The 17,246-nt window shown below is 34.0% G+C and overlaps 1 protein-coding gene across 2 annotated transcripts in view; it reads right to left on the bottom strand.

Moving 5' to 3' along the window:
* Positions 1–17,202, bottom strand: part of LOC111518315 (uncharacterized) — a 32,252-nt gene extending 15,050 nt beyond the window's left edge. The window contains exons 1-3 of one of the 2 annotated variants that reach the window (XM_074178593.1): positions 17,011–17,202; positions 16,772–16,947; positions 2,648–2,858 (exon numbers count right to left, since the gene is read on the bottom strand). In XM_074178593.1, the coding sequence (XP_074034694.1) occupies positions 2,648–2,858; positions 16,772–16,900 (340 nt within the window). In that variant the 5' untranslated portion in view covers positions 16,901–16,947; positions 17,011–17,202. Of the gene's footprint in view, positions 1–2,647; positions 2,859–7,921; positions 8,325–16,771; positions 16,948–17,010 lie in introns of those variants that run through there. The other variant, XM_023174732.2, reaches the window with a different exon arrangement.
* Between the last annotated feature and the right edge of the window lie 44 nt (positions 17,203–17,246).

The following is a 17,246-nucleotide window of genomic DNA, read 5'->3' as shown; positions in this document are numbered from 1 at the left end:
TCTCAAAACTTCGATTTTATTCCTATATATATATATATATATATATATATATATATATATATAATATGGCAATATAATTTTATATTTTTTATTTAATTATCTATAAAAAGTTTCAATGTTTTTTTTATATACCAATCGGTCATTTTATTTTATTATATTACTATATTGAAAATTCATTATAATTTTCAAAGATCTATTTAAAACTAATTTCATGTATTCAACGAAAGTCATTTGTTACCTTCCACAATCTGAAAAATATAAAAATTATAATGGAGAACTTCATACAATTGTAGAAGGGCAAACTTTTTAATTTACTGAAAAATACTTTGATTTTACGCAGTAACTTATAGGGGTAAAATAAAAAAAAAAATCCTTCTACACTTGTATAAAGTTCTCCATTATAATTTTTATATTTTTCAGATTGTGGAAGGTAACAAATATCCAAAAAAGGTCGATAAAAAAAACTAATTTCATGTATGTGTATTGTTAAAACGCCACTGGAATCAATGAAGTCTCCCCGGAGCGCCAAAACCCAGTTATCCATGACTGACATCAAAAAATGAATCTTGGAATTCGTCAATAAGGCCATGTGTTGAAGTTTCTTTCGCGTGTTGATTAAATCATTTTCATTTTGAATTATGTATTGGAAGATATGGTCATTTGCTTTGGGGGAAAGTGACGGAAACTGCCTCCTTGCATCTAGGATTTACAAAGAGAAACTCCCCGAAAGAAGACAACCAGATGGAAGGGTATTTCAGGATCTAAACACAAGATTTGAAAGAACTGATAATGTCAATCACAACAAGTTCGAACGTGTCTGTCCTGTAACAAGTGAAGAGAATACATTTTAAATTGCTCTTCACCTTGTTAAAAATCCCCAAGTGAGTACCCGACACCAGAATTAGAATCTTCTCAAATCAGCGTGTCTTGAATGATACGAGCAAGCAAATTTCATCCGTACCACATGCAATTGATGCAAGAGTAGGAGAAAGAGATTTTGAAAAACGTGTTCAATTTTGCCGATGGAGCTTAGAAAAGATCAATCAGGAAAATTATTTTTTCGATTACGTGTTATTTTCTGATGAAGCAATTTTTCATAAAAATGGAACTGTGAATCGACATAACATGCATTATTATTCAACGGAAAACCCTCATTTTGTTCTATGCCTGAACCATCAACAGTGTTGGTCACTGAATGTTTGGGATGGAATTCTCGGAAAAAAAGTTATCGGAAAATATCTAAGATTTCTTCGGAAGAGTTTTCGAATTTATTGGACGGGGTTCTATATGGAACAAGACTGAGTATATTAAATGGATTGTCTACCAAACATGAAACGAAGAATCACTAGAGGTTTCAGGTAAAACCCAGAAGACATGCTGGAACGTGTAGAGAATTTCTTTTAAAAATGACTGACATTATGTGTTGCAAAAAATGGTCGCCATTTTGAACATCTTTTGAATTTCTCTATTCGATAAAAAGTTTAGGCGTTATTGTTCATACCGAAAAATTTTTGTATAAGTGAACGTAAATAAATGAATTTTTTGTGGTTACAACAATTAATAAAACTGGGTATAATTAGTAAACTATCTGATTTTTGTATAGTATACCTCTGATGAAAAATGTAGTGAAATCTTGAAACATTTCATACAAATGAAAAAATACAAGGTTTTCCAATTGAAAAAGTTGAATTATGTCTGTTTAAAAATGAATGAAACTTGACTGGTTTTACCGAGCACCCCATATATTGTTTCCGAGACAACTTGACAATGCCGCAATGGAAATTCGAAAATAAAAATTCCTTGGAGAGTTAAAAAAATATCGAATCGAATGACGTATTTATATACTGAGCAATTCGAAAAATTGTTTTCCCTGATAACAATGGACCGAGGGAATCTTATTGACTCACCCTGTATTTATTTTCATATTGATTTTTTGGAGATGTAGGAGAATAAACTACCTTTTGGACTTTTCATTCCTGCTGTCACATATCGGAGTAACATGCTCTAAAATATTTTCTATTGAACGCACAGAAATATTTTGTTTTTAGTTTTATTTCAACTTCGTCACATTTTCCAATTTTTTCTGGATTTCTATATATTGTTGAGATTCCCGAAATTATCATAATGGTGTTGACTTATTATTCCTAAAAAAACACACTTAATTGCTGTAGACATGCGGGTGGTGAATTAAAAAAATATTGTCTGCAAAATTGGGTTTTCTGGAATAACTTGGTAATGCCGCAGTGGAAATTTGAAATTCCTTAGAGAGCTAAAAAAATATGGAATCGAATGACGTATTCATATACTAGGTGTTTCATCTAAAAAAATATAATTTTGGTTGGCCACGCTTGGCTGAATCACCCAGTATTTATGGATATGATTGCGAAAAAAATGAGAAACTCGAAAAGTTGTTTTCCCTGATAGCAATGAACCGAGGGAATCTTGTTGACTCACTCTGTATAGTGTCCGGAATTAATAGGTAGTAATCCATTTTATCATACTATTGTGAGTTCCAGATATGGTTATATGAAGAACGTGTTTCCATGTATTTTATATTGATAAAAAATCCTGACCTCCACTCTCTAGCGTCTAATATTAGTCTTGGGATAATTGATATCTCTTTCGATATTTTCAATTGAATCCTTACCTCTATTTCTTGTTTTGAGATTTTCAATCTCATTGTGCAGTCCACTCAACATTAGCTGATGTTGTTCTTGTAAAAACCGTATGTTTTGTTCGAGCTGAGCAACTCTGACATGTTCCGGTCCCCGTGAATTATCAGCTGATCTGGAAGAAATGTCTTGGGGCCTTGGAACCACAATGTCGCCGTTGACGTTTCCAGATTTAGATTTGTTCACCTGAAAAACAACGTCGATCTTAGTTTGTTAAATTGCCAAGAGCTTCGGATACTCATAAAATATTCTGGATACTCATAATATTCTACGAGGATTCTACACATTCTACGGTAAGGTGATTGATTATCCACAAAACGTGTAGACGTTTGAAATAAGGATATCATCTCCTTTCGCATACTCAAACACAACTCTGCTGGTCTAGATTATAGATGATAATAGATTACGCGGTCATGGGTTGAAATTGAAAAAGGAAAATTCAAGGCCAAATAACGGCAACACTTTCTATGCAACCGGATTATTGATAAATAGAATGGTCTCAACCAAGAAGTCATTCATTAGTGCTACATCTATCAATGCTATCTGTTTTGTTTCGAATCTATTGTTCACAATAACTTGGTTTTTGCTAGGCTTGTATGTTCATCCTTTTACTAGTGTTCATATTAATTTGTATTTCATTATGCTTCAATAGGACTCGGTCTTCAGACTTTAACTATGTCAATAATAATAATAACTTTAGCAAAATTCAGTATTTTCTCGCTCGCTGATTAGTAGCAGCCACTTGAATTCATATCCTTTCATGCCGCGCTCCTTGGTGGTCTTGACTTGACTCTCACTGCCGCTTTTTTCGTAACAATGTTTCATATAAACATTCAAAGTGTCCGGTGCGGCCGCCAACAGTAGACACTATCGATGCAGGTCCAACAACCACGCCTATGACACACCCGAGCAGTTTGAGTTTGGTTATTGGGACCGCTGCCTAACAAGATGGTTAGCCTTGTCAATCCATGGGTAAGACTCATTACTCGATAACACGGCCCTTTTCGAATACTTCATCTATAAGATTGACAGAAAACTCAAAACACGAATATCAAAGATGAACGAAGCTTCCCATGTTGGTTCGTTGCCAAGCCAAGCTGCGACATTGACCACCGAACGAGATTCGTCTTCTGTCTTTCACTGCAAGGCAATTAGATGAAACCACAGCCCAAAGACAAAGCTTTGCTTTTGGGCTCTAGACAAATCTTTGTATTTGGACTCTCGTTCATATAAAAAGGCATAAACCTATCTACTCACTAGGGATTTTGGTGAATTGTTGTATTAGTGCCACATACTGCTGTACACTATGTTGTGATTCAATATTGCATAGAGATGACAAGAACGGTTACATTTCCTTTGCTGATTACTCATGTCTGAATTTCCCAGCCGAAAGTCGATGGAAACATTCGGTTAGTTAATCCATCTCTAACGTTTTCTGTTAAATAAATGATTGACATTCTGGAAACTTGTGAATTGATAAGTGAGAAGTATTCTGATAGTTTTATTTGTTACTACTTTGTGGAATGCGGAGAGACAAATCGAGTTTTATTAGGTTAATGGAAGTACTCTAGAAACATCTTTACGTTCTGAACGGTGGAATTTATAATATACAGTGCATTCCGAATAAAAAGAGCCACACTGAATATCTTTTGGTATAATGATTTTAAGGAAAAATAAAAAAAAAACGTCAACAATAGTATACAGGGGGACACATTTTGACATACTCACATATGATGTTACTTTCCCTATCGCACCCCCAGAGCAAGTCACCAATTTTTTCTAAATGGATCACCCTATATTGTCTCGCATCATCAGATGCTCCGTGATGAGCAGATTCCAACAAAGTATAAAACATATGGTCTGAAGCTTATGGTTCGGGAGCTACAAATTATTTGAGTTGAAAATGAGCCACCCAGAATAACTTTTGAAACAATGATTTGCAGGAAAAAAAATCCGGGGGTCGACTCAATAACAAATAAGTTATGGAAGAAGCTCCCGGAAAACTGCGTCGAGAACCTCCTGTTTATTATAAACAGTTTGTTGGCCCTCAGATACTTTCCCACAAGGTGGAAGCATGCGATCGTTGTCATGCTCCCAAAACAGGGGCAGAACCGGCTTTTCCTACAGAACTATCGCTCGATCAGTCTGCTCTCGTCGGCGGCTAAGCTGGCTGAAAGAGTCGTTCTTCAAAGGCTCAACGAAAAAGTTAAGGATCGAAATGTTCTGCCTGACGAACAATTCGGCTTCAGGAGAGATCATTCCACTGAGTTACAGGCTCTGAGACTGGTCGAAAATACCATCGCGAAGTTAAATCGTAACAGGAAAGTCTATGTAGTCTTATTAGACATTTCGAAGGCCTTCGACCGTGTTTGGCACGAAGGCCTTCTGCACAGACTAATTGCGTTCGATCTGCCTAAGGGCCTGATCCGGTGGATTGGGTCTTTCCTGAAAGACATAACATTTCAGGTTAGAGTAGAGGGCTCTCTGTCTGACAATAGAAAGATCATGGCTGGAGTGCCATAGGGGGCCGTGCTCTCTCCCACGCTGTATTCCCTTCACACCAGTGACCTTCCGAGGTCCGAGCATGTGAAGGTATCCCTCTACGCCGACGAAACGACTCTCCTCTCATCTTCCATGGGTCGGGAGCTCGGGATCGTCTATATGCAACGTGCATTCGACGACCTCGATCGCTGGTACCTCGAGTGGAAGATCCGAGTGAACCCGGAAAAGACTCGGGCGATAACCATGGGAAGAACAATATCTTCTCCGGCTATGAAAGTGAGAATCTCTGGAAGGGAGATCGACTGGCAAGCGCGGGTCTTTTAATAGATCGTATGCTCACCTGGAACCCGCACTTTATAAGCGTGAAGGCAAAGATCGAGGGTCGGGTGGCAAGCCTGTACTCTCTGATGAACAGACGATCCAAGTTAAGCCTAAAAAACCAAGTTACGATTCACAACACGATGTTCAAACCTGTCATCATGTACACTTCAGGCGTCTGGGGACAAGCGGCTCCGTCCAACATCTCCATCTTGGAAACTTTACAAAATAAAATACTACGGATGATTGTGAATGCTCCGTGGTTCGTGCGGAATGAAGCCATCCGCAGAGATTTATAGCTGCCTTCCATTCAGCAGTCCATCCAGTCGAGGAATCGGCGAGTTTTAGATTGCGCCGAAACTCACGATAATCCGTTAGTCAGGGAAGCTATAGATTACGCTGTAGACGACCTCTCTCGATATAGAAGGCCCCGACACTCTGTCGAATGAGGCCCTCATGTCCTCCGTTAACAGATGAATAATATCTTCATCCATCTCACTCATCCAGGTAGGGGTACACCGCGAAGGGCGGTACGGATGTCTGACGACATTCATGCCACCATCACTGATCAGTTATGACCCATTTGTCTCTCTGACGAAAACCAGTCCAAAGGGTAGGGGAGCAAGGCTCCAGCCTGAAAGAGATCAAGATGAACAGGAAAAATAAAAAAACAGGTCAACAATTATACAGGAGGCCATATTTTGAAATTTTCGTTCGTTAAGTATGAACTTAATGGTATAAACGAGGATTCGTATCACTCCAATATCGACAATTTTGCCGATTCACCTCTCTATTCAAACTAAACGTACATTGATCCGAAAAACAAATTCTGATGTAAGTTGATCCGTTCAGTGAGACTTTCACAAAACTCTGTCGAAATCATTTTCGTTCAATTAATGAACTAGTCTAATCTTATATGGATGAAATTTGTACATATGAAGGATCCTGAGAACATTTGTACGACCGATTCCTGATTCTCGATATAACTTAGTAAGAGATTGCGAATTTTTCAATAGTTCAACGTGCCCTAAAACTGCGCTTCATCGTTGACAACTCCTGAACGGTTATGCTTTTTATCGTTAACAGATCCCGTTTCCATAAATTCGTTCAATAATTCCGAAACGTATTTGTGTCGTACATTTCTTCCTTGATGATTATCATTGAACATACTATTTCTATTCTGGTACTAGAAACTCACTATTTCAATCCGTTCTCGAAACGTATAAACCATTGCTTCTCAAGAATTCACAAAAACAGAAACACCAATTGTAACTTCACCTGGTAGGTAATCGTTATTGCAAAATGAAACAAATACAAAATGAAGAGAATATCTAATTCAAACTTTACTAGGCAAAATAAGACTTTTTTGAAGTATACTTCATAAAAACACCTATGGAACCTATGTAACAGATTGTACAGAAGTTCATTCAGGGTGGCTAGTTTTCAACTCAAATAATTTTTAGCTTCCAAACTATGAGCTTCAGACCATAATGTATTCAACTTTGTTGAAACATCTGGTAATGCAAAACAATTGATTCATTTAAAAAAAAATGGTGACATGCTCTGGGGGTGCGATAAGGAAAGTTAGATCAAATATGAATATGTCAAAATATGTCCCCCTGTATACTACTGCTGAGGTGTTTTTTTATTTTTTCTGAAAATCATTGTTCCAAAAGTTATTCAGGGTGGCTCGATTTCAACTCAAAGCTTCATGCCATATGTTTTATACTTTGTTGAAATCTGCTCATTATGTATCATCTGATAATGCCAAACAATATAGGGTGGTCCATTTAAAAAAAAATTTGGTGTCTTGTTTTAGGGGTGCGATAGGGGAAGTAACATCAAATGTGAATATGTCAAAATGTGTCCCCCTGTATACTATGGTTGACGTGTTTTTTATTTTTCCTGCCAATAATTGTACCAAAAGTTATTCAGGGTGGCTCGTTTTAAATGAAATGCACTGTATAATTTATAATGATATCATTTATACAAAGTCTTTGAAGTATTGTCAGCTCAAGTTGTTGGTATAATGAAACTGAAGGAAGACATAAAAGAAACCAGCCAGCTAAACGAAAATCCAGTTCACTAGGATATGTTTAATTGAGCTTTGTCATGGTTAAAATGACATAAAAAATACAGTCCATTTTCCTTTCAGCCACCCGACGGTGGTTGAACAATATTCCTCTTTACCAATTCTAGAAGTAACATCTAATACCCCTTGTAGAGGTAGATGTAGGCCTTCTAGAAAATACAATTGTCTTCGAATTTTCATATTTTTCTTGGAAAGGAGATATTAATGGTAGACAACCACCAAATTGATACCCTGGATATCCAACGAGAAACAATCCATTTTCAAACTTACTATTAGACTCTTCAAGCAATCAGCAGCCGCCGATACGAAAACGGAAACAGCAAAAATGTCAACTCACCTTACCAAACGAAGCGACAGGTATTTTCACGATAACTTTGGAAGCCATCTCGATTTTCGCGTTACTTGTTCAAAACGCACGGTTTAATAAACACACCGGCGATCACTTAGGCAACCTTTGTGTCGATTTCAATGACTCACGGGGATAAAAATATTCTCTTACGGATTTTATCCGCCACGACCACTCACGAAACAAGACAAAATACTGCCTCGCAGAGATTCTCTCAGATTTTCCCAATTGTGTTCTTTAAACTTACACAACACTTTCAAAATTCAAACGATATCACTTCAACTGTATCAAGATATATGAGAATGGGATGTATTTCTCAGAAATTCAAGTGGTTTTATGCAATTTTCGACGAATATTTGTGTTTACGTTCGTTCGACAGCAACACCTCGGAAAAGGTTCAGTATTGATTACTTTTGTGCTGACATGCTCAAAATGAGCTTATTGGAATACACGCGGGGAGAGCCAGTAAAATATATTCAAGTCTTTATTCGTCACTGGACATTTGTGTTAGCTGGTTGATCAACATTAATAATTCTGTTTTTGTACAGGGCAATTTGAAGACACGAAAATGCCTCAAATTGAAGTTTTTCAGATACTTATAACACTGTCCAATTGATAAAATAAATTACATATAAATCAAACGTAGACAATAAAGTAAAAAGTGGGACACTATCTCACCAAAATAAAAAATTTAAAGAATGAAATATGGGATTTTAACGGCTCACATTCTCGAAAAAATATTTTCATCTACGATCGTGCAAAAAGTATATTTTGTACGATCCACCTTAAATATATATATGCTTTTTATCAAGTTACCTATGTAGGTACTGCTTCTGACAGCTACCATTTTCGTAATCAATACGAAGCTGTCAGTTTACAATTTTAATATTTTATTGTAAAGCTGTTTTAGATGTCGAGTTCGAATGGTACACCACCTGATTCTGTCTGACCTTGGAATCGAAATATTCAATGTTTCATCCTCAATCCACTAGCCACAATATACGTTTTACAATATATTATAGCGGAGAATGTTCAGTTCAACCTGTAAAATTCCAAATAATATTCTATCAGTGATAATGCAATACAATGGATACTGTTTTCGCAGATCTTCTGTAACATTGCTTTTAGAATCGAAGGTAGAAATACTAATATTAAAACTCCATGGAATATGGAAATCTTCAATTATAGCCGAAGGCTACTTCGAAGGATCAATTATGGATGGTCAATCAATCACCAGTTCTGGAAACTTGACCACAATTCGAAAAAGAGTTTTGAGTGAGGAACACGTAAGAAGAAATGAAAATGAAATTGAAACAATTAACGGAGATGAAGTTTGCTGAGGCTCCAGAGTCATTTTAATTATGTTGGTTTTCAACCTTACAATATAATATATGAAAGAGTTACGATATAAAATTCACTATCATTTTCAAAGCGGACTTCGAAGTTTCGGAATAAGACACTTGTCTTATTACCTCTTTAGCACCATTCAAGATAATATATACAAGATGAAGCACTCAATTTATAACATTATGACTGTCACGGATTAGTCTAATCAACAAGTTCAAAAACATGAAAAATAGAGATAAAAGTCTTTAAAATATGAGCGATAGCTCATTCGATTCGGAATCACCTAAAGAAAAATGTTTTTGGAGGATTTTGGTGCAAGTAAAAAATTGCAATTGTTATTAACAAAATAAGATTTTAAAAAAATGTATTTTTTTCGCTAATAACTCAAAAAATATCATAATTTGAGCAATTTCGAAAAAAGCTCGTTAAAGAGGAGGAAATTTTCGATGAAAAAGTCCCTACTACCGAAACTCTATCTCCATTATTTATAATTTTAATTTGACGTTGAAAATAGGGTTGCGCGCGGCTGTTACGTTACGACATGAGCGCGCTGCCACTTGAGATAGTTTATCAAAAGTAATGATTTTTTTATAACGTAAAATGTCATTTTAAAAATTTGAAAACAATCTAGTATCTTCCTAACACTTGCATGAATCAAGTCCCGTAGACAAAACAGTTTTATCATCATTTTTCAAAAAGTTATTCAATTGTTAACTAACAAATTTTTTCCCAATCTCCGTTGGCATAAATAATGGGATAAAAGGTATAAATAATTGGCCTATAAATTTTAAACTTCGTGGAGCCCTTTTGATATATATACTTCATACGATCCTGCGATAAAAGTTCATAAAAATTAATTAATTTGTTAATTATGATTTTTTATAACTATTTCAAAATGAAATATCTAAAAATTGTTGATAGAAATTGTTTTCAATTGATATTTAGCTATGTCTGTTTTCACATTGAACAATGGCAGTTATTAACATAGGATATGAATTTTTTACGTAATTTGTTTATTAAATTGTTTTAAACAAATAGAGAAATTCAATATTTTTGAAAAAATTTTTTTGCTATTTTATTGTCTAGAGATAATTATGATTTAATTTTTTTTCTCAATTTGAATTTTTAATTGTTTAAAATCGAGTTTTTTATATTTCGATTGTTTGAATAATTTTGCTTTTGAAAATCATAATTTACACTTTCAAATATGAATTGAAGGGGTTATATTTTCAGGAGTGATTAATTTTTGGAAAAGTTTTTGGCTTTCTACTACTTCATCTCGATACAAAAAAAGATGAGGGAATCTTCCAAACAAAGGAAGGAAGTAATCAATTGGAAAATAAGTAACTCTATACATGGACGTGTAGATCATGCAAAGAAGTAACTTTCAGACACAAACTGAAAGAAAGTCCTCCTGAAACAGCTACTTTCATATAAACATTGAATTACACGAAAGAAAAAAATTCTTTAGAAACAAATACTTCTATATGAACACTGAATTATACAGAAGCTACTTTTCTTTACTCAGTTTGTATTTCAAACATTCGTTGTGAAATAAAATCAGATATCATTCACATGAGTTCTACTTCAAATGAATGGTAACAAATTGCACTTACATGGAACTGTCATCCTCACTGGTATAGGTACATCGATGTTTCGCCCTAAGGCTCTTCAGTACCAAATAGGGTAACATTATAGAAAATACACACATTCATTCATGATTTACGATTTTTTTAATGTCACGGAATATGCTTGATCTGCTTATGGAAGATTCCCTCATCTTTTTTTGTATCGAGATGGAGTAGTAGAAAGCCAAAAACTTTCTTTCCCACTTTAAAATAGTTTGTTAAAAAAATTTTTTTATTTATTATTTAATTGTTTAACAATTTCTTATAAACAAATATTGTCCAACGTTATATTTTTTTCTGAAGCAGAAAAAAATTATGAAAACAGCTATATATAAAAAAGTGCCATAAAAATTTATATAATTAATCAATCAAAAGGGCTCCAAGAAATTTAAAATTTATAGGCCAATTATTTATACCTTTTATCCCATTATTTATGCCAACGGAGATTGGGAAAAAATTTGTTGAATAACTATTGAATAACTTTTTGAAAAATGGTGAAAAAACTGTTTTGTCTACGGGACTTGATTCATGCAAGTGTTAGGAAGATACTAGATTGTTTTCAAATTTGTAAAATGACATTTTATGTTATAAAAAAATCATTTCTTTTGATAAACTATCTTAAGTGGCAGCGCGCTCATGTCGTAACAGCCGCGCGGAACCCTATTTTCAACGTCAAATTAAAATTATAAATAATGGAGATGAGTTTTGGTAGTAAGGACTTTTTCATCGAAAATTTCCTCCTCTTTAACGAGCTTTTTTCAAATTTGCTCAAATTATGATATTTTTTGAGTTATTAGCGAAAAAAAATACCATTTTTTTAAAACTTTATTTTGTTAATAACAATTGCAATTTTTTACTTGCACCAAAATCCTCCAAAAACAGTTTTCTTTAGGTGATTCCGAATCGAATGAGCTATCGCTCATATTTTTAAGACTTTTATCTCTATTTTTCATGTTTTTGAACATGATCCGTGACAGTCATAATGTTATAAATTGAGTGCTTCATCTTGTATATATTATCTTGAATGGTGCTGAAGAGGTAATAAGACAAGTGTCTTATTCCGAAACTTCGAAGTCCGCTTTGAAAATTATAGTGTCCCCTGTAAGTGAATTTTAAATCGTAACTCTTTCATATATTATGTTGTAAGGTTGAAAACCAACATAATTAAAATGACTCTGGTGCCTCAGCAAACTTCATCTCCGTTAATTGTTTCAATTTCATTTTCATTTCTTCTTACGTGTTCCTCACTCAAAACCCTTTTTCGAATTATGGTCAAGTTTCCAGAACTGGTGATTTATTGACCTTCCATAATTGATTTATTTTGTTAATAACAATTGCAATTTTTTACCTGCACCAAAATCCTTCAGAAACATTTTTCTAGAGATGATTCCAAATCGAATGAGGTATCGCTCATATTTTTAGGACATTTATCTCTATTTTTCATGTTTTTGAACTTGTTGATTAGACTAGATGAGTTTAATCTAATCATGTCACGATGACAGAACGTAAAGACATCCACAGAAAGATGGGGAAGTAGAAAGCCATAACTTTTGTCTCAAAAACTAACTTCTCCTAAATGTTTGAAGGTGGTTGACAATGTTTGGTGGTGCATTTCATCAGTTCGGACACCCGAAGACAATTGTGGATACTAACAATCGAAACGTCGTGAAGTAACTTGGTTTGGAATCTTTTAATTTTCTTTTCTTGTTATTAATTTTTTATTTTTTTCAGGTCGTGCTAATAGTTAATTTTTTTTGGGTTTTTTGGTTATTTCATTGTAATTCCAGTTTTTTGCTCAATAAAATTGTTTTTTAATTTTTATCTTTTTAAATTTTTAGATACTTCCAGAGGTTTCAAATCAATTTATATCATATTAGACAATGGAAGTCCGAACTGATGAAATGCTTTCCTAAATATATACCCCCTTCACTTCAATGGTGGCGTTGTTCCAAACCTCATCAGACAATGTTTTTTTACTAGAACATTATAATCCCTTAGAAAGTTGTGACGCTTTTTTAAATGTTTGCCGTTATACTGTTTTTGAATTGCTGGCTATTTCTCCAAGACGTTTTCGATTTTTTTATAATCAGTTGTATAGGATTTGAATACAGAAATTTTCTATGATAAGGTGTCTCGACATTAGTTTAGCAGAAGAATCGATATGATATGATAAGGGTGTAGGTATTCATATACTGCAATAATGCCATCTACCTATAAGTCTTTAATTCTCATGAACAACTTTGTTTAGTATTTGTTTTAGAGTTTAATGTTTGTTAATTGCCACTCATTCGAATATCGTTCGAAACGCGATTTTATAAATTGCGGACCGATCACTGATCAACATTTTTGGAATTATAATTATTTATGTTGATGATATTTTGGAAAATGATAACAGTTTTTCCCATTGTAAATTTGAAAATTCACGAAATAGTAAGGCGTCCTTTAGTTTATTTTTATTATTATTTTCACTTCTTTCAACTTGTCTGTCCAAAAAAAATATATCTCGTGCTTTGTTTTCAGTTTCATTTATACCTATGTGCTCATAATGAAGCTTAGAAGACATTTTTTTGAGCATTTTCAAAGCACTTTCAGATTTTCCTGGCCAGCAACTTCTGGTTCTCAGAAGTATTCCTCAACTTCTTAAAATGATGTCACCTTCTGAATATCAAAAAATTGAGACTGGAAAATCTGTATATCGTAGATTAATAAGTAAGAAAACTATTATTCTTTCGCCATATGGTCTATGGTTCCCATTATCCATTTGTTGATGGGTGACGAAACATATTTTTTGTTAAATTCCATACACAGACAATACATCCCGAATGTATTGCGTTGCATGTAATCAATAAAAAAAATTGAATAATTTGCCATGATTCACCCTGAAGCACTGTAATTTAAAAAAAATGTTCTGATAATTTTCACATCTCTTTGAAGAAGTGCTTATATGGAAACATTCAATATCTATACTAGCATCGGAATTATATATAAAATTAGAGTTTTCCTGTATTCTTCGTGATTTCCTGTACTGAACCTACAGAAAAATTGTAACTAAGCACGTTTTTGAGAGGTACTGAATTTTTTTTTTAAAATTTGTCAAGATTTTTGCGGAAAAGGAAAAATAAATAAACTTCTCCTAAGAAACATAGGTCTATCTCTTTAAATGAAAAAGTTGGGGCCTGTACAAAGACAGTTAGTTTTCCGGCACTTTCCGGCACAATTGCAGTGACAATCTGTTCATGACACTTTTTTGTTTAACTCAGAAAAGTATACGAAACAGAAAAGTTGAAAAAAAAATAAAAAAAAGAATAAAATAGTAAGAGGAGAAGAAAAAAAACTCTTATTAAGACTCATAAAATACTAACCTACAGAAATAAGGAAGATTGTATTATGAATCTTGAAAATATTAAAATATTGTAGAAATTTTATATATTGAAATAGACTGGCAAATTGGTTATACCAACGCCATTTGAACTCATCACACACACACACACACACACAGTTGAAAAATACTGTAAATAACGATTTATGTAAGAAAGTTTATTTTTATTAAGAAGTATTTGTGTTTCAAATTTGATAAAAATAAGTTTTATTTGGGCGAAGAATTAATTATCTCTCTTCGGATCTCGTATTAATATATTCACGGAAAGTCAAAAAGCAACTACTTACAATCCCTTTTTATTACCGCGTCATATACTGAATTACGTAGGCCATAGATGTAGCTGCTTTCAGTTCCTCAGCGGAAGGAAATCGCTGAAATTAGTCAAATGATCAACTATCTAGTTTCAGATTATTTGCTTCTCGTCAGTGCTGGACAGAATATATAATTTTGTATCTCTTTACTACCTTTCAGATTTGTTATGATTTTTAAACGCTTTATATTAGCATGTATGTTTGTAATTGTTTGTTTTTTGTTTGTTTGTTTGAATTTTTTTAAATAAGCTTAAAACAATAACGAACGAAAAATACTAGTATTATTGTGAAAAAAGCAACGGGCGCTAATATACAAAAATATGACACTTAGCACCCACGCTTTTTTCACAATAAAACTAGTATTTTTCGTTCTTTATTATTTTAAAATTATTTAAAAAAAGAACTTTTAACTTTTTAATTCGATGCTCTTTAAAAGCGTGTTTTTTAGTTTTTTTTTTGCTATAAAAGCGTGTTTTTCAGTCTTTTTAAACTATGTTGATTTTATCTTAACTTTGGGATCGATCAGTCGTATATTGCTTAGAAAAAAATAACTTGATGATTTATGGCCTAAAGGAAGAGGAGGGTAACTCTTTTGATATTATAGGTTTATTCCAATCAAAATTAGAAATTGATTCAACAGGAGCGTGAATCAGGGACACTTTCAGGGTCGACAAACTTGAGAATAACAGAAATAGACCAGTTGTTGTTGAATTTATCAACAATAGACTGAGGACCGACGTTCTCACCAACGCTAAAAAGCTGAAGGGGACTGGATCATTCCTAGCACCAGACTACATACAAGAGGAGTACCAGCTGAAAAAGTTCCTTGTCTCCCAGCAGAAGGCTGCGCGGGGTAATGGACTCGAGGCAAAGATGAAAGGAAACTCTCTCATAGTGGACAATATCATCTACACCTATAAAAATCTGCAGAGAGGATTGAATAACCCAACGGAAACAGAAAGTGAAGCAGGGAAGATACAAACAAACGTGCTGTTGAGGACTTATTGGATCCAAACAAACAAAAAAATATCAAACCAGCTAGATCTTTGAGATCAACTAGAAATATACATTAACTGATAAATTGAAATATTTAAAAAAAATATTTAAAAAATTATAAATATGCTAAATCATTTTAAAATTGGTCATTTGAATGTTAGATCATTGATACCAAAACTACCCGGTATAAATAATTTGTTTGCAACATATGCTTTTTCAACAATTTTTTTTCTGAGTAACTTGTATATATAGCCTGTATTCTAAGTAACTTGTAAATATGAAATCTCCGGTGGACTGGCCAGAAAAAGCAATTATGTAATTACTCTTCTACCGCTTGTTACTAATTGTATTGTATGTGTCGGAAATAAAGACCTATTATTATTTTTTTTTCACCATAGTGTGCGCTAGTCAGGCCCTATCCTCTGAAGCTCCGATACATTCGGGAGGGCGCGGCAGCATTATCAACCAATAACCACTCCCCACACCGTGGGGTAAGTGATCATTGGGTCCGAGAATCATGTGCCCTGAGCAAGCGCAGTGAGCCAAGAATGACAGCCTTCTGCATCTGTGCGGCTAAGATGTTAGAATTATATTAAGTAGGTTACGTACAGCGCCATCTGCCCGCGAATAAATCAAGCAATAATGTCGATATATCAAGGAGGTTACGTACAGCGCCATCTGCCCTCGAATAAATCAAGCAATAATGTCGATATATCAAGGAGGTTTCGTACAGCGCCATCATCAATCAATCAATAATGTCGATAATTCTGTCAAATACAAATCCCGAGCATTCAAACAGGAAAGAAGAGTTACAAAAAACAAACATACATACATACATGTGAAGCTAACATAAAGCGTGTTAATGTTAATAAAAAAATAATTTTTTCAAATGAAAAAAATACATGTAGAGTGAGTTCGAATTATATCAAGGAGGCTACGTACAGCGCCATCTGTCCGCGAATCGGTCAAGCAATAATGTCGATAATTCTATCAAATACTGATCCCGATATGAAATGAAAAGGAGAGTTACAAACAAACATACATACAGCTGAAGTTGAAAAATTATGTATGTCTTCGCTGCACTCTTCATTTATCTAAGGTACCCAAATCTTTAAATGCCAAATTCATTCTGATTTTTCTGTTTTAAAATAAAATCAAATTCTTGGAAAATATGACTTACCATTACTTTTTCTATTAATGTCTCATTGCTTTCAGAAAAGGGTGGTGAAAGAGGTGGCAGTATGATATTGTTTAAGGGTACTTTTCGATTTTGAAGTATGGAACTCTTTGATATTCTTATGTGTCTCATGCTATCCTATCGTACTCTCAATACCGGATAATTGCCCCAAAAAATACCTGGAATATACGTACGGATAATTGAAATGTGGACAGAAAAATTAGTACTCTTTAAATACTAACCTTGAAACTATCGACTCTACACATTAGTCTCTAGAAAATAATACCAGAATAAAATATTGGTACAAATTAAAATATCACTTAAATTATTGTCAACTTTTGTTGAATCTTCTACACAACTATTTCTTCTACATTGGCACTCTTTATCTCTCTTCCTCGTACTGACCATCCGTACACCTTCGTTTATGTAATGACATTTCCTTCGAATTCATGGTTGCTAGGCAACGACCATCTGCTCT

The sequence above is a fragment of the Leptinotarsa decemlineata genome, unplaced genomic scaffold (assembly GCF_025532065.1).
Source record: "Leptinotarsa decemlineata unplaced genomic scaffold, Ldec_3_MD MMD2_tig00004067_RagTag_RagTag, whole genome shotgun sequence".
NCBI classification, from domain to species: Eukaryota; Metazoa; Arthropoda; class Insecta; order Coleoptera; family Chrysomelidae; genus Leptinotarsa; species Leptinotarsa decemlineata.
Note: the sequence above shows the minus strand (reverse complement) of the source record. Positions and strands in the feature narration are given on the sequence as shown.